Source organism: Scomber japonicus, chromosome 20 (genome assembly GCF_027409825.1).
Source record: "Scomber japonicus isolate fScoJap1 chromosome 20, fScoJap1.pri, whole genome shotgun sequence".
Taxonomy (NCBI): domain Eukaryota; kingdom Metazoa; phylum Chordata; class Actinopteri; order Scombriformes; family Scombridae; genus Scomber; species Scomber japonicus.
This window is the reverse complement of record NC_070597.1, coordinates 23081399-23100304: the sequence shown is the minus strand read 5'-3', so window position 1 is coordinate 23100304 and position 18906 is coordinate 23081399. Positions and strand designations below refer to the sequence as shown.

At 39.4% G+C, this 18906-nt stretch overlaps 1 protein-coding gene across 1 annotated transcript in view; it reads left to right on the top strand.

The window, feature by feature from the left end:
- The first annotated feature begins 2758 nt into the window (after positions 1–2758).
- abcc3 (ATP-binding cassette, sub-family C (CFTR/MRP), member 3) overlaps positions 2759–18906 on the top strand; it is a 55430-nt gene continuing 39282 nt past the window's right edge. The window contains exons 1-2 of the mRNA XM_053340862.1: positions 2759–3057; positions 17748–17924. Coding sequence (XP_053196837.1) covers positions 3022–3057; positions 17748–17924 — 213 coding nt within the window. The 5' untranslated portion in view covers positions 2759–3021. The remainder of the gene's footprint in view (positions 3058–17747; positions 17925–18906) is intronic.

Genomic DNA, 18906 nt, shown 5'->3' with positions numbered 1-18906 from the left:
CCATTTGCAGTTTTACTGACTGAAAACAATTTAATGCACAGTACATTCTTAACTTAATGCTCTCCACATGCCTGAATGTCTTTCTCATGATTTGACCTGATCTGACTTGCTTGCAGTGCTTGCAGGACTTGCAGTGCTTGTAGTGTGTGACCTTGGTATATTAAGCTCTATCTAATGTTTTTGTCAAGACTGATTAATCACTTAGAACACCACCACAACTCCAAGATTACTGAGAACTTTAAAGGCTTGGTATTGCAGAATGTTTTATCTCAGGCAGATACCACAATGCAATAAGTTAAAAAAAACACACAGCCTAAACCATTCTTGTATCATTTATAATGTGTTTCAGGTAATACCAAGCTGCAGAAACATGGTTAAAAGTTTTACTCGTTGGGTAATTGTTCCTTGAAGGCATTCGTGGTAATGCAATCAGTTGTCCACATGAAAGGTCATAGAAATAGTTCTGTTTCTGATGAAAATAGAGACAAGTGAAGACATGAAATGGGCATGCTTGCAGGATCATCAGTTCTGGAAAGTTAAAGCGGGTTCAAACTAGTTCATATGACGTGTTGTTGGACCATGTCAGGAGGTAAAGGTGGGAACTTGGTTCTTCACATGAAAGTGAGAGAAACTGTTTTGTAAAGAATGTTCAGACCTGCTTAGTTTCTCACATTTGTACAAGTGGCCAATCACTGCATAAAGTGGGTGTAATTGTTGAGTGTAGGTTTTGGGACGTTACAGAAATGTGAAAGCAGATACCCTCAATTTCACAGTGGTAAAGATGTGTAGGGAGGGGCTTTCAGACACTGTTAAACCATTGCACAAGAGCTTCTGTTAGAGCATACCCACACCTTTAACCCAGAGTTCACAGCTTCACTATAGGCTACAAAATTCAAACAAGTTTTAGATATCGATTCCCGTGCAGACATTACTCCTCTGCATTTGACCCATCCTAACAAAGATGGGGTGACAGGCAGCGGACAGCCGCAGGGGAGCCAATTCCAGTTCTGAGGCCAGCAGCTCCAAACAGAGACATGCATCTGTTTTCCTGTGAGGGGAATGAATCACATGCTGTGAGCATTCTGAGGATGCTAAGCCTTGGCCGCTGATCCTGGACCCAGGGGTTCCTGTAGGCCTTTAAAAAAAAAAAAAAAAAAAAAAAAAAAAAGCTAATGTGAAATGAGGTTAAGCTAGCCCTGGGCTTTCAGTAGCCTCAGTTCTATTTTTACTGAAAATGCTTTTTCTGTCTGAGCTGTGAGTGATCTGATACAAGAGTTCTAGCTCTTGTATCCACAGGGAGATATTTATTTTTTATATGTTGGCTTGCTGGTAAGATGTATATTGCCTTAGCTGTAGTTAGTTTAAGTACTCCAATGCATAGGTAATGATCATTCACTAAATTTGTAATGTTATGCTCACTGGGCAGGAAAGTATCGACGTGGCACCTTCTCGGAGTTAATATTTAGTGATACTGAACGGCTGTACTCATTCATGCAAAAACAAGAATGTCTAACAGACAAGTCTTTGATAGGGCACAGTCCCATGGCGCCTTGCTGAGTCTGTATCGACTGCGGCTGTTATTCCCAGTGTTATGAGAGAGACGGCACAGCTGTACAGACCAGAGCTCCCACTTCCCCTGGGTAAGTCCATTTCCATCACCGGTGGTGGCTCTGGTGGTTGTCATGGCTCTCCTGTATGCCACAACACACTGTATCTTCATTAGCTATGTGTATACTACACTGTGTGTACCACCTGGCAAGGATGTACAGTGTAATCTCATTGGCTGCTTTTCTGAAATATATACAAATAACAAAGTGTAGGACTGTACAAGCTCATTCCAAATAACCAATTTCATTTATTTGATTAAAAAGCCTTCCAATTACTTGCTTATAAAGAAATCAAGATAAATCAGAGAAGGTGGAGTACAAGTATATACAATTGGGAGATCATATGATACAAAAAGACTCCTAATATCCCTAAAATGAAACAATATATACAATGTAACATGTAGTAATTGTCCTAAAATAAGCCCATACAGGATGCTCAGGATGCGTGCAATCAAGAAGAAAAGAAAAGATCTGCTTCAGTGTTTTATATGAGATCCATTACTTAACTACTTTTCTGAATGGTTGATGTGAATTTGGAGACTGCTCAGTCATACTGAATACTACAAGTTCATTCTGTGCCATGAAAAAAAAAATCCTTCCTTTGTCCTTATGTAGCCTGGGAAGCTGCAGGGTGGACCAGTTCAGCAACAGCATGCCTCATATTCACATTGTGAGCTTTCACCTCTCACACACTTATACACTGTATTTGCAATATATCTTTGCCAGGGTTTGTAATAGCCTAATTACTCTAATAATGAATCTAACCCTCCACTCTGGTCAGGTGAAGACTACTAAACCTTGGACTAGGGTTACATTTACAGTACCAGTCAAAAATTTGGACACACTTTCCCATTCATTTGAAGGAGAAAGTGTGTCCAAACATATGACTGGTACTGTATATCTGACTTTCCCACATTATATCGTGTCAACATGACTCGGCAACAAATCATGACTTAATGTTGTTGAGTCATGTTGTGTGTGTGCGTGTGTGTGTGTGTGTGTGTGTGTGTGTGTGTGTGTGTGTGAGAGAGGGAGAGAGAGGGAGAAAGAGAGAGAGAGGGGGAGGCGGGGACTCATAAGGGGACGCCCTGCCTTGCCTTGCCTTGCTTGCCTTGCCATCACGACAACCTCCCATAGAAATAATTCTCCGCTGGCTCCGGATTACTTTTTTCTTGTGCGTCTCTAAACAGAGCGGAAGGAGCACAGTGTTTTCTGACGCAGGTCGCCCCACGCTGACACAGAAAGCCAGGTACCTCCGCGACACGTACCTGTCCGTGTGGCATGTGACACTTAACGAGTGTCTTTTTAAGCCGAGGAGCAGGAAAGCTGATCGGCAAGAAAAGGGCTCGACCTGTAGAGGAGATAAAGAGCTCTCCGGTGGTTCCCCCGGGTCTCCCACCGCGGAAGGACGGAGATGGAGCGGCTGTGCGGACAACAGCTTCCCTTCTGGGTAAATACGTTTCCCGTCAAGCCCGCCGTCCGCTCCGGGGATTTTTTTTGTCATGACTGCCGTTATGTCAGAAAGATACTGTAACTCCGTTGGCCATTGCGTATACTTCATGTACTAGCTACTACCTGACAAGATTGTACAATATTGTGCCATTGTCTTCTTTTGTCTTCTTTCCCGGCAGCCATTCAGAAGTAGAGTGACGGTCACAGCTAACTATAAATAATCCACTTAATAGCATTTACTGTGTTAACAAGCTCTCAATTACTGTCATGTTGAATTACGTGTTGTATAAAGAAGTCGGACAATGTAGCCTACTGTTCGTTTTTCGAGGAAAAACACACGATAATTAAGTCAAGTATGGCTAAATATGAATGTTTTTGAAGCTTTGTGGTAACTTGCTACATCTCCGACACAGTGAGGTCCGTGAACTTATCACAGAGTCAGTATACAGTAGCTGATTGACGTCCCTGTGGGAATATTATAGTCGAGATACAAACACCGTGGACGGTGGAGGAGGAAGTAGCTAGCCTAATGGATAGTCTATTAATGACACACTATAGTCCCATAGTGAATATTTCTGTATGCTGATGAAATCACAGACAGTACATTTGGAAAAATCAACTTATACAAATATGACAGGAGACGAATGCTATAAAGAAGCTGTCACAGTTACTATTTGGTAACACTGACACATAACCTGTTGAGCAAGTATCCTTAGTATTAAGGGAAAAGAGAAACACCATAGATTATAGAAGGAAAGGGTCACTCGGTTGTACCACAGATGTATCCAATCCCAATGAGAATACTATGCAAGCTTTCTATTTCTTACTTTGATCAGTTTTCATCAGAGATCCACATTAACTGTACCTTCTAGACAGCATGGATGATGCCAGTCAGCTATGGGTCATGCTCTGCGAACTTATACAGCCTGGAGATAGTAATGTGGGTTCAATGCAATGATACAACTTTTGGTTAACAGCTGCTGATCTAATTGTTTCAAATCATTACTTATACCTGCTTAGTAACTCCTAAAATGCCCAGCAAATTGTTATCTGATACTGATCCGTGTTTGGTTTTTATCTCTAAGCATACCAGCTTTGATTTGTCAAGTTGCCAACCATGAGATCATTGAAAGGTTATTGAATTTGACAGCTGTGTGGAAGTGCTTATAGTGCTGTTTATAGTGGTGATTTGGAGAAAAACACACAATTGTGTAAATATTGTGATGGAGATGTGAAATATGACAACGTGCAGTTTGTTATTGCGCAGTCAGTGATGTGTCTCTGTTCTTTCTGTGCTGCAAATGTAAATAACAGATTTGCTTTCTGTGTACTGAAATTTAAAAAACTATGATCCGCCTTCATTTTCCACCGGCAACAGCAGTCAGGATGTTCAGTAAACATTAATATCCTGTATGCAATTATACAAAAGCATCACTAACACAGCATGTATGTGCGTGCTTCCTGTGGTGCCTCTTAAGTTTATTTCTATATGTATGGATGGATAAAAGTTTTTGGGGATAAAATAACAGACAATGTTTTTCTTTCTTGTTTTTGACTAATTCAGTCAATCTGTGTGACAAATCAGGGAACTACATCACACTGTTGCAAATACATCATGTTCCTGTATTCATTGTACCCAAAAGCCTACAGAAATGAGGTCTTTGTCTCTGATTGACTGGTGCTGTCTTTACAACCAGGAACCGAAGCAAAGAGCTGACGGTTAACTTTCGACTTTCCCGCCACTGACCTTATCAGTGACCTTTACGTGGAAAGAGTGGACAGCCACTCTTAAGTTCCTCAGAACAACAATCTCTTCCTCTCCCATATGATATAACAGCAAAGTGTGCATCATCATCAAAAATAAAAAGCCCACAATAGACTGTTTTTGCTGCATCAGCTCAAAAAGTTTGAAGTGTCCAGATAGATGGGAGTTTTTTTTCCCCTTTTCTACATCTGTGTGTTATGGCAACTAGACCAGGATTGTTTTTTTGGGCTGATGCTGATACTGATATCTGTGACCTCAACTAACTGCTGTTCACAGTCCACTTCACACAAACTGAAGGCAGTTGTAATCCTCCGGCACTGAACGGTTCATATAAAGTGCAAGTCGGGTTAAGTTGTCTGGATTGACCGAGGAGTTTATTCGCAATCTCATTATTAGTAAAAGGTGTACCTTTATCTTTAGCTGATACCTGTAGCTCAGACAAGATTTAGATTAGTAAAATCAGCAGTCATATCGGTCACCGCTTTGTCGGTAGATGTATGAATCAGCTTTCAAGCGATAGCCTTCATGCAGACTGCTCAGAAGTCCTGCTACTCTGTCAGCACGTTTGTCACAGATGCTTTAAATTGAATTCCTTACTTTACCTTGACAAGATTAAGATAGATGAAGAAATCAAGACCTCTCTGATGTGTGTTTCAGAGCTGTTTCGATTTGAGCATCACTAATGTTGCAGGACACATCAGATCGTTTGAAAAATCGTTGAATTCTGCTTTTGTCTTTGCGGCTTATGGGGAAGTCTGTTTATAGAAGTGTTTCTGTCACCCACACTGTGTGATGTAGAGAAAATATGCGGTGTGTAAATATTGTAATTGTGGTTTCAGTGCGTCACTTGTTGCTCATGCTGTGCTGTAAGACAGGTAAATGAAGATCTTTGTGTAATGAAATCAAAATACGGCATGTTCCAATTTTTTTTCTAACAAAATATCAAACATTTGACAATTTAAGCCTTCTGACGGGAGAACTGGCTGCTTTGCCTGGTTTAACAGAGTAAAGATTTGGGTGTTGGACTGATTTCCAGAATGTTTTTCTGATGTTTTATTGTCCACACAATGAATTGCTTATTTGGAAAAATGATTGGCAGATTAATCAATAAAATTAGTTGTAGCCACACACAAGATAAAGGCTGAAACTAATGATTATTTTAGATTTGAAAAGTTGCAGTAAGTGAATTTTGGAAATTTTGCATGAGAAATAACAACTTATTTATCGTAGCTGTTGCACATTAATTTTCTGTCAATCAATTAATCAACAATTCAGCTCTACGCTATCAGTTTCTCTGCATGATAAACAGGCTCTATATCCTACTGTGATGCACATCTGAATCTTGTAGCTGCTTCACATATTGGTCCTTTTGATATCGCAGCAACGTGCCTGAACTTCAGGTGAAAGTCACGATTCAATCATCAAATGTTGACAGACAGTACGGTGTGTATTATATTTACAGTAGTGTCATGTTAAAGGTCAAAACACTGGCAGTGTAGATGTATTTGTGGGACAGATCGGGTCATTCATTAGAGCCACAATGGTGGACTGTGTTTTTATGGATATATGGCAGCTAATTTAGGCAAATTTTGGAACATGTAGCTCTGGATGATTTGGCTGCAAAGTGATTGGCATGTGGAAAATGATTTGCATGTTGTAAGTTCCCTGTCCCCGGGCTTTTGATTGTATAACACAACACACAGTCCTCTCCTGCAGATGACTTTTCAATTTTAAAGCTTCAATTTTTTTTTATTCAGAGGGAATTTTGAAGGAATTTTTGTTCATCATCAAAGTTGAGATTTAAAGTATTTCTTTACCCTGGTAACAGCAGGTGATAACTTTTAACAACTTCTTACTATATCTACAATTCCATGACAGCTGGGCCGGATTCATTTTCCAAGGAAGATGGTGTGATTCTGAATGAAAGCTACTGCACAGCTGCTAACCTTACAGTGAGCTGGTTTTCCCAAGTCCAATATATACTTGATCATCAGACCCATGTATATCATTATATACAGAACATTTCTCTATATAGCTCAATACATATATTTCAGTAAAATCAATGCTGTTGTTCATCATCTGCAGTGTGAAAATAACAGATTCCTGGACAGTCAGTGAAATAAAAGGTGTGCCTCCTGACGGGCCAGACCAATACCGGATTTTTGGGGCCGATGCCGATACCGATATTAGGAAGTAAAAAAAGTCTGATATATTGACTAATAATACCTCCAGTGTTTGAAAACCATATTTGAGGTATCATTACGAAAACTTGTGTTTATGTATATACAGAAAAAAATTATATATCGGCATATCATACAACATATTGGCCTATACTGATAGATGTGTGATAGGTCGGTCAGGCTCCAGCCTCCTGGTATTAGTGCAGTTATAAAATGACTGGCCGCTGTCAGGCCAAGAGTTGATGACACTGGACGGTAGAGGAGGAGACGGCAGAGAAGCTGGTACACATCTGTTTAGCCACAGTCGCTCTACGTCACACATCGTCCTATGTTTCCATCATCCTTCTCTGTTTCCATCACAGTTAAGCCATTTAGAGACAAGACTCCAGGGCAGCAATTCCACTGACAAAATGTGACTCCACTAGGAGGACTATCAATTGTAGCATCGACTCAGCACCTTTTAGGGTGGCATAAATTACCAATACACTTTTTCGGAAGTGGTGCAAATAATTCATACCAAGTGTAGAAAATCTTTTGTATCATGACTTTGATATTTGATATGAAGTGTCTACTTTGTAGGGAAGAGTTGGTTGGTTCAAACATACTAATTGTTCCGCTATAGTCACCGTGATTTGAACCCTGCCTTTAACACGTAAACATGAAGAAACAAACATATTATTGACTGTGCTATCCAATAAGAGACGCTATGAGAGTAGTACTCATAGCAGCATGTAAATACACACATTAACAGGCTGATCCAAATCCTGTTCATCAGCAGCATCGTGTACAATACCAACCATACGATCTGTCAGCAGCAGCTTGGATTACAGTTGTGTGTTGAGGAAAAGAGTTTGGCTCGATTGCAGCAGGTTATATCACGGTCTGTACAATCCATGAGGCGTTGCATAACTCTGGAATAGTTTGTCTTCATTAGTTCGGGGTTGTTTTTTTTCTTTTAAAGAAGCTGAATGGAAACCGAAACAGAGAAGTGATTGTAGTTTTAGCACTAAGTCAGGATGGCAAGAGAGGTTTAACGGAAATGTCCACCACTTCCCATTGTGTGCATTTTTAGGTTTAAGGCGTGTTCTCTTTACTAGGAATATTGAGATAGTGAAGGTATATGCTGTTGCTGCAAGGTTACAACAGCAGTACTGATAATGATAATGTAATATATAATAAGAAATTAGACATCTTGGACTCCCATTACAATTCCAGTTTGAGCTTTTAGAGGTTCCACCAAAGAGACATCTAAACTTCTCAAAATATTAGATACGAGGAATGTCCTAATTGTGATTTTTCTTCTTTCCTACCCCATTAGTTACCTCATGATCCCTCAGAATGATCTTGTGAGCCTTTTGAGGGGCCCAATCCCCTGTTTTGGGAACCAACCTGAGTACTTTTACTTTTGATACTTTAAAACATTTTGCTGATGATACTTAAGTACTTTTTTTAGATTTTGAATGCAGGACTCAGGATTGTTATTGTTGTACTGGTTGCCACTGAACAACATGTTTCACAGAAATCCCCTAAACGCAGTGTCCGATTCCTGCTAACCCAACAAAAAACCAGGAATTGAGAGTTGTGAAATATTCTCATTCTCACGTTAGAACGAAACATGGTCTCACCACCTTGTGTTTGAACTGCGTGATGGCAAAGAGGCCACATGCCAACAGACGTAATTTGCAGAATAAGTCGAATTCTTTTCAAACTTCTTAAATTAGTGAGTGGTTCCTTCATTGTCACCCATGTCCTGCTGCAGCTGGTCTGGGATTTATTACTCTGACGGCCTGCACAGTCTCAATCACTTCCTGTGTGTTCTGTAATATTTTTTTTATTGCTTTTCATTCCCAAGCAATGCAGTAAATTCCCTTTTTTAAATTGTAACCTTTTGTTCACTATGAATAGGAATGTCTATCCTGTAATCTGCATTCAAGGAATCCAGTTAAATATGAAGAACACAAGCCCCATGAATAACATCACTAATGTTTTCCATGTTGGAGAGAACATAGCCAGCAGCATTTCCTGTCCTCCTGTAGTCTTTACTGTTGTCGGCCTCCCATTCATACCCCTCGAAAGCTTTCCAGTGTAACAGACACCAGATGCAATGCCTGCTGCGACGCATTCTATCAAACCTCGAAAAACACTAGAAAACATAACAGAAGTTCGTCACACCCCCCAAACCACCTGCATTGCTTTAGAAGTGACTTACTGATCAACTTTGCCTTGTTAAAGATCTAATACATTTCCACTATCGCCTCATTAGCAGAGTATGACCAAACCTATCCATGATACTAAGAAAACTGTTTGACTAATTTAGGCCGGTCACAATTATTACATTATCAACTTGTACAATAACGTCAGTATCGACGTCATCATGTCTATATATGGACTAATTGTATATTACATGGACATGATTTTGGTCATTTGTTTTGACTTCAATATTGCCACACTTCATATTAGCAGCTAAGAGGCTATTGATGTCACATTGGCTAAACAAGTAGTGTCCTCCATTCCTCACTGTGTACATCCTGAGTGGAGACTGCAGAAGAATTAAATAACTCTGTCCCCAACCATAATGGTAGTTTGTGTTTTTACACAAGTGTAGCCCCCCCCATGCCCCCTCAACAATAATATTGCTTATTGCAATTATTTCTGAGGCAATATATCGTCCAATAAAAGTAGTTATCGTGACAGACCTAGACTCATTTGGAAATGCTTGTTTTATTTACTGACCAAAGTTTGACAAAAAGATACCACTCATGTGTGTACAGTAAATAGAAAGCTACAGCCAGGTGCTGGTTAGCTTAACATATACCTTTTTAAAAATGGGAAACCACTGCAAGAACTGATGCAACGTGCAAATACTATGATCTTCATTGGTCTCTCACATGTCTGTCAGTGCTCTGATCAACAGTAGTAAATTACATGTGGTCAAAGTTTTACATAGCAACACTTGATAAATGCTCCACTAGGTTCACTAGCTGGTTGCTAACTTTGGTGTCCACTGCTTGGCACTGGGCAGGTAGTGAGCAGTGGGTTGATCAGTACAACTGTGTGTTGGTACTGTAAATACATGTATAAATGTGCTGTAATACCAAAACATCAAGCTGAAAGAGGATGATAATTGTATAGGTCCTTACATGTAGTGAATCCAGTGTAAATGTAGCAAGTAAACACTGTAGGTCCTAAACAAATATGTTATGTATAAATGGTCAAATGAAGTTGGGTTAATGGTTTTTGACCTGGCGCCAGCTTCCTGCCATTGGCTTCACCACTAATGCTGTCTCAGTCTATTATTCTCTATTTTCTCCAGTCAAGCACAAGCCTATGTCATTCATTACATCCATAGAATAGCTTCAATGTATGCATGTCTTTCCTTCTCCTTCAAAGGCCTGTATTAATATGAGGCATACTTGTTATTCCATGTCCGAGTAGCTACATCCCATTCAGAGTAATGCGGTCGAGATTTAGTTCTCATATGAGAAAGCTGGGTCATTGTAGAGAAATTTATGACGCAACGAGTCATTTCCTGGTGTTGTTTCTCAGATGAGACCTTGCATCGTCCAACAGACTGTTTACTTGATGGTTCAGTGGTTGTCTTTTGATGTTGCGTGAGTCATTGAATGCTTGTTAGTGTTGGTCTTGCTCCGAAAGTGTCTCCCAATGATTAACCTTAACAGTCAGGTTTACTTTTGAGGAAGCAGGCCGCCCACATGCATGCAATCCCCTCTAACTGACGTTACAGTCAATTCAGAGGAGCTTCCCATTTGGCAAGGTGACAAGTTCACACAGTGGAAGAGAAGCTCATTTCACTAATAGACACGCATGTGAGTAAAAGCTCAGAAGGTCTAGAGTATGCTGCAGTGTAATATTAAATTTGCATGCAGGAATTTTATCACTGGTAATCTTATTTAGTTCAAACATTACAGTAAAACCTCGGCAATGCCCGGCAACAGTCACATTTCACCGTCTACAAGGGTCGATAACGACACAACTGCCTGTAAAATGAGATTCCTAAAAGAATCACTGCTACTCCAACAGGGCCGTCATTCATAATCATCTCAAACACGCAAGCAGCATTTCTTTATGTGCGGAGGTAGCCTTTAACTCTTTGTACTCGAGCCAGAGAAGAAGCAGAAGAAGAGAATGCAGAGAATGAAATGAATGAAGGCTCACATAACTGTAGGTCATCTCAAAAAGCTCAGGTCACGTAAGTTGAAGCTTAAAATCACATGTTGCACCATGTATAAACAATTTAGACGGTGTGTCAAAGCTGGATCCAGCCTGAATGAAAGTAAAGTACGTTTGATGGATGATTTCGGAGGCGAGAGAAAGACGTTTATTGTTAAGCTTTAGCTTTTGCTGGGAAATTAAACCGTTATTTACCTTTACAGTAGTCAAGAAGCTGGTCTACAGTCTGCAATCATCCTGTTGCATCAGTGTTAGCTTAGTCTTGTGTTTTTTTTTCATTTCAAGTAAAAAAAAAAGAAGAAGAAAAGAAACACCACAGCTGGATAGAAAGACTGCAGAACAAAGATGACGAAATGTTGTGAAAGCTGACAAACGAGCAAAGAAGAATGTGAAATGAATATTTACATTTTGTTAAACAGTCTTTTCGGAAATCTGATGCGATGACGTGATGTTTATTGTATTAATATATATCTCTTTTTCTTTCCTGGGGGAGGATTTGATGTCTCTCTGTGTCATCTTATCTGATCTTGTTGGTCTGTTTTTATCAGGAAACTCAAGTCAAACAGATTGAGGTCTCAGCAGGTTAAGATATCATCAAGAATTATTATCATAGTATTTCTGCTTCAGTGGAGAGACTGTGAGGAGAGGCAGGGATGATGGAGGATATAGAGGAGATGACAAACCCAGGATGTAGACTGGGGAACAGGAAATATGTGATAGCATTACAGTTTTAGATTTCCAATACTTGTAGACTCTTTTAAGAAAAAGGGGGGGAAAAATGAGACACAGAAACCAATGTGATTTGATTGTTCATACGATACCGCTGCCACAGTTTTTATGGCGCTGAACAGACCCTGAAAACATTTGTATTTTCATAAACATAAACGTTTCTATCAGTGGTGTCATTTTATATTTAAAGCAGGCGGGGCTCATATAGAAAAAGCTGATGTCGCCTACTACCATACACCTATCTGGCAACAAGTCAATCAATGTCGATCACAGTCCTAATGAAGCAGATTGACTGAGTTCTGCAGTGTTAAATCCTTAATGAATAATACTTAATGTTTCAGAATGCAGATATGTTCCTGTTATTTATATAGTGTTATGGTGTCATATATAGATAATAAACATGGCCAAAGTTCCAAACCTTGAGGTTAACATATGTAGCAATGCTGCTTGCAAGTCAAAAGCCAGGGTTTCAATGTATCTCTGAAAACTTTCCCATAAATGGCTGTGAATTCCATAGCCTTTGTTGCCACGGTTGTTGCTAAGGTATTTCCGTGTATTGTTTGCGTTGGCCAATCTCACATTTCGGACTTCATTTCGTCTTGAACATGTATGGATTTATTTGAAGGAACGAGAAAAAGTAGTAAGATACTACTACTGGTGTTTGCTCATGGTTTGTTAACAGCCCACTGAGCTAACAAGTCACCTGTGACACTGCTTCTTGGAGCTGACCAATCAGAACAGAGTGGGCTTATAGGGAGGAGGGCCTTAAAGAGACAGGAGCTGGAATGGCCTGTTTCACACAGGAGTTTGAACTGAAGGGCTGCATAAAGGGCCAGTATAAGATAAATAAGGAGCTTTTAACAGTGAATCATGTAAGGAGGTTAGGGATCCAGTAGAACCCCAGATTAAAAATATAGAGCTGTAAATAAGAAGCACTGAATTGATGTTACACATTAACTTCATTTAACTTGTGATGCTACTGAGCCTGTGGAAAAAAGAAACAGTTGATGTCTTCTGTGGTTATAGAGGAGCTTTCTAATGTTTAACTAAATAAATAAGTGTGGGTTGAAAGCAGATGGTAATTTAGGATGTAGGCAGGTTAAAGCTGCATTCTGGAAATTGTAGGATCTAGTGTCTTCGGAGCTTGATCCATACTAGAGATTAAAAGTCAGACTATCTCAGCCTTTGTTGCTTTTAACTTTGAGGTGCAATGCCAAATTACTAGAGTAGTCCTTTTAACTTTAACTATAATTGTTGCATATTCAGTTTTGGAGTGTTTTTTACATTGTTTAATGTCACACATTCATGTATGATGAATTGCAAGTACTGATGTGTGTTTCCCGATCACATCTCAGTCTAAAGTCTCCTAATACTGATTCTCTTAATGCTCTTCAAACAATAGTTATTTTTACAAACTGATGTAACATGGTGTTATTATGAGGGCAGGTCTTACCATTACCATCCTGTGATGATATCAAGGTGCTAAGCAACAATCCCATCGAGAGACGAGCCTTACAAGGGAGACAAATGCCAGACCAGTAGGTACAGTACTTCATAGTGCGGTTTCAAGGTCTGTGCTGGCTCGCTGTTATCTGAAAGCACCTCACGCTTTTCATCTCGCCTTTTGTTTAGTTTGGAGTTTCAGGTTTTAAGTGTAGTGATAACTGCATTGTGTCTGTGAAATGGGGTGAAGGCCAGACATCTTGCATTTAGTAAAAGCTGCGGTATTGCATTTTCTCTTCTTCATGATTATTATCTATAAAAGGGTGTCTTGTTATGAGATGATGATCATTACAGTACTTCTGTCTTTTATACAAGTAATAGTTGTCATTTGATCATTTTCTCTCAGTTAGGGTCTGTCATTGGTTGGCTCTTGTCTCGCCCTGATAAAATCTACTACTGAGCCTTGCCTTTTTAAAGACTCTGCTAGCTGTTATGTGCTTTTTCAAATGATATATTTCAATGGAGTCACAATCATATTTGTAGGATATAACCTTTATAAGCAGTAGTGTAGAAAACAGGCATTGTATCAGATGAGATATTTCAGAAAGGGAAATTATTAAAACTGGGTGGAAACAATTAGAGTTTAAAAAAAACCTGCATTTCAGAACCAATTCAAAGTCTTTAGGGCGGCCCTTCATATTAGGGCAGTGACATACAGTACAGTTCACTAAGGAGCAGAATTGGGGGAGAGCATCATTTCTGGTGAGGCGTGTCCTTTGTTGCTGGTTTATTTATAAGTCCCCAAACTTTGGTATCACAAGACTAATGTGAATCTGTAGAAAAATCTATAAATGAGTATATAGATCTGTAAATGAGTATATAGATCTGTAAATGAGTATATAGATCTGTAAATGAGTATATAGATCTGTAAAATCATATGTAGATCTGTAACTGTAGAAAAATCTATAAATGCATACATAGATCTGTGAATGTGTAGACATGCATTAGACATTAATGGCAGAAAAGTCATCAGTTACAACTCAGGCCCACCTCTCAACTGGCTTTCTTTTGATACTCTTTTTTCATTTCCCTGAGCCAAGGCTCACAGGCTAAAGAACTTCCTCTGCAGACAACCAACAGAAAAGGGCGGGATGGAATAATGCAGCCGCAAATACCACTGTACACTGTGCCCCAGTACTTTAACACTTTCAATTAGTAGAAGCAACAGGCACACCTACAGTATGTTTCCATGACTTTTCATCTAATGAGTCACTGGTGGCTGTGTTTACAGTAAGATTAGATTCTAACAATAGTAAAATCAGCAGTAAAGGTCCTCAGGTTCCACTGCTAGTGATGCTGAAGAGCGACCAGTGACTCATTAGATGGAAATTCACGGATTTGAATCTTAGTCACCTACCTCTATAAGCTTAAAAGTTGTCGGGACCATCTCAAGTTGCTAGTCGGACTATGAACATTGCCATCACCTCCAGAGGCTAAAACGTCAACAGACAGATAGCCAATGGCTTCCGAAATTGAGTTTCAGATATTTCCACACTAGAGCAGGAAAAGACTAAACCTGCACATCATTAAACCAACTATTTTATCATTTAAACATTCTTAGTCAAAACATACAAAAGAATTCTTATCCGCAGAATTAAACTAACTTTCACTTACATGAATGGAAATGTTAATGAACTCACACCTTATGTACATTCTGTGCCTTTGTCGCCAAGATAAGAGTTAATGCCATGTTGGTGAACAAAGATATAGTCTTTGTCTGTTATAGTTAGTCATTAAACATGGTATTTACTCACTGCCTTTTCCCTGTTGTGCAGTAGAGATACCCTAATGCAATGTGTTTACATTTCTGTTGCTGAGGAAGATAAAAGATGTGTGTTACATATGAATAGGGGTTGACTGAAGAGTAAAACAATTCCCATACCGATATATCACCCGATTCCTAGTCATACTAAGCTAATTGACTGCTTGTTCTAGCTTCATTTATTTTGTTATCAGTTGTTTTTATATCAAAGAAAGAAGGCAGAAGAATAATCATTAGAATAAAATATAACAACCCCCTCTAGGACCAGAAAAAGGTCATCCCTTCCTCCCAGCCTTGTGACATCCCATGATAGTTCTATATTACACAGTAGGTAGATGTATAGATTCAGCAGCTTCATAATGAACGGACAGATATGAGAGTGGTATCGATCTTCTCATCTAACTCCTGGAGAGACGGCGAGCAAACGTATTCTCCCAAGTGTCAATCAATTCCCTGGAAATACAAATGATTAAAGGTCCATTTCAGATGTATAAATCCACTATTTTAGATTTTTTTACACAATAGAAGTATATCTTCTTTATCTCATTGGTTAGCAGCTGTATCTAGTCTAAGAAATATGTTTTTATCAGAAGCTTTTCTCTTCCCTTCATCTAATATAATAACAGTTCATTTGGAAGCATCCGGCTTTGCTAAAATGGAAAAAGGCCATTTGAATAACAGTATGTTCATGTTTTCCACCGAGTCATTATTTGAGTCTTGAGTAAACCCATTTTTCAAATTGAGACTGAAAACGTACGCTGGGAAAATCATGTAGAGGATTATCATAGAATACTTTTAAAAGGGTATGATGTAAAAATTCAAATATCACAAATGTCAGTTTAATAATAACAAAATCAGAAGCTTTTTCCTCCTCTGGTACATCTTTGCTGTCAGGTAGATTAATGAAACCCACCATGTTCCTGTTCAACATTCAGCCAAAAAGGTTGAGAAAGTCTGAAGTAGAGACGTTGTACATCTGCCCTGCAACAAACACAAACACACTCTACACACACTAGCACAAGCATTTACCCAGTCACCTCCTTACCACTACAACACTTTAACTACACACACAGGTCCCGTCCAGTGGGTGTGGCACTGTATGGAGAGTGGCTGGAGGCCGCCAGCTGTGTTTATCTTGGTTGTATCTGTGGGTGGGCCACTGTGTTTTTCCAGGGTAGCACGATAACCACAGTGACAGGACCGCATCACACTATGATTCATGTTTACTGTTTGTTCTCCTCTGCATGGCTCAGTTTGTTGTTTATTTATTTCACCCATAAAATGAATGATTCACACTGAAAAATGATTTCACACCATGCAGAACATTAATACACATGGTCTTCCAGAAGTTTCTATAACTGTGCTTTTCTTTTTTTTTCTTCTTTTGAGAGTGTGGAAACAACATTAGTGGCCTAAATTGGATTAAAGGTCAAACTAGTATTGATTCGGGTCTGCTCTTTGTCACCTCGCTTTAGTTCTCAGATTGTAGAAGCCTGACAAGCACAAAGCGGGTCCTCTCATGGGCAGCAAACACCAGTTTCATCATCAGTTATTATTATCAGTGTTAGTCTGAAAGCTTCAGTTCACACGAATTACACTAAAACATATTTTCCTCTTTTTACCTCTAGTCTTATTTAGCCATGGCCGGATTAACCTGTCTGGGTTCCCCCCGGGGGCAAAAATGAGCTGTTGGGGCCCATTAACCACCACTAATCCAGCTCTCTGTCCATTGTATACTGTATTCTTAATCTGGAATAATACAGGGCCCCAGATTTGCCGTGTGATAATATGATTAAACACAAACTAATGGAAGAATATGGGGTGGAGTGGTGTTTACACACACACTTACCTGATGGTGGACCCTGTCTGACCTCATGTTTGTAGAGAACAATTCATACTTAACTTGTTTGAAGGGTCATGGTATGTAAAAGTACCAACCCTAACCCTAACCCACCAAACCACCAAGTTTGTCTCCCACTAATTTAGAAAGAACACAGTTTCATAACTGTAAAGCACTGTATGTGTGTCACTGTTTCACATTTACTCATTGCTGTGCTAAAAAAGTGAAATGGAATTTACTCATACTGTATGTGTGCATGTATGGTATTTCATCCAAAGAATTACTGATGCAGACGCAGATTGAAGTCAAACACCCTTTCGTTCCTCTTGAGTAAATATTGTACCGTTGAAAGAATGTGGTCGAGCCGTTGCAACGCTGAACTTTAGCTTAGTGGTTGCCAGTAAAGCCGCCGGTGTTGGAATTTAAGGTTATCACGTTACACTGAAGGTTTCTGCCAAGGTTCTAAAAGGCAAAGAGGGAGATTTTACATCACGCTGTCCGCCTCCTCACTGCAAGGATTGTCAAATCTTTAGCTACAGCCGTTACAGTGTTTACAGATGGGTAAACATCTGGCCTGCTGGTGATGGAGGTGGTGGGTGGATGCATGTGTGCAGTATGTGCTGATTTGCGCTCTCCAGTCTGTATAGATGGTTTGTTTGATAAGATATGCAGGTCTGTAAGCTAACATGCTCCTTACCCATTTTGTCTTTCTCTATAGGAAGCCAATCAGACGCTCCACACAGATCGGCCCGATCTCCCAAAGTGCTTTCAGCTCTCTCTCCTGTCATGGCTGCCATGCATCTACCTATGGGCCGTCAGCCCCATCTACCTCTTCTATCTCAAGAAGAACAACAAAGGCTATATAATGATGTCCATTATGAACAGATTCAAAACGGTGAGAAGGGGGACTTTATTTTATATGTTTGTTTTATTACAGTGTACTTCAAAGTGAGGCAAGGCTCATACATCAGGCTGACTATGTGTTATGGACACATTTGTTTTTGTCATTTTATTCTGTTCACTGTCATTGACCAATCAAGCAACCTCCAAAACAAATTGGTTACTGTATATACTGTTAGTAATTTAAAACAATCCATCCCTTTTATAACATTTAGCATTTAGGAGAGGCAATCATTCTGTTCAGTTTATATTTCACTTAGAAAGGGATAGCAGAGAGGCTAGGCTAACTGTCAGCACAAGTCAAAAGTTTGGAAACTCCTTCATATTCACTTGAATGAGAAAGTGTGCTTGCTAATGTTAGCACTAATTATCCTTAGCTGTTACTGTTAGTTCATGTTATTTCAGTCATTGGCAGTTGCTGCACAGTCTGTATTTGTACCATATTAAACAAAGGACCAGTTAGCATTAGCTGGCTTTCTCTCGTGATTCCAGATGTAGCGTTAGCTAAGTACCAACACTCTGGTACTGTTAATTAGCTAGTTATTTAAGTCAAGACACAGAGTCATTAATGTACAGAGTCAGAGTAATAAAAGGAGTACTCCAATGACGGAGGGGACTAAAAATAGCTAACAACATTAGCCTCCCAGCTTGTTAGCTGCTGTTGGAATTGATATGATATAATGAACCATTTTTAGAAGCAATCGAATTACCAGTAATGAAATTGCCAATAGGAACCAAAACAATTAAATTTCTTCTTCTTCGGTTATTACAATTTCGACCAAATAAGTACACAAGTCAGAACAAACACTAAGGATATACAACATTTAGCAATTTGCTAGCATACATGAATTAACTTTCAGGTTGACTTTAAATGCACATTTGCTAAACTGTAAAATGAGTACAGGTGTGTCCAAAAATCCACTCCTCTGCCTTCTAATGTTCAGATGGGCTATCAGACAGTTAATCATCTATTTTAC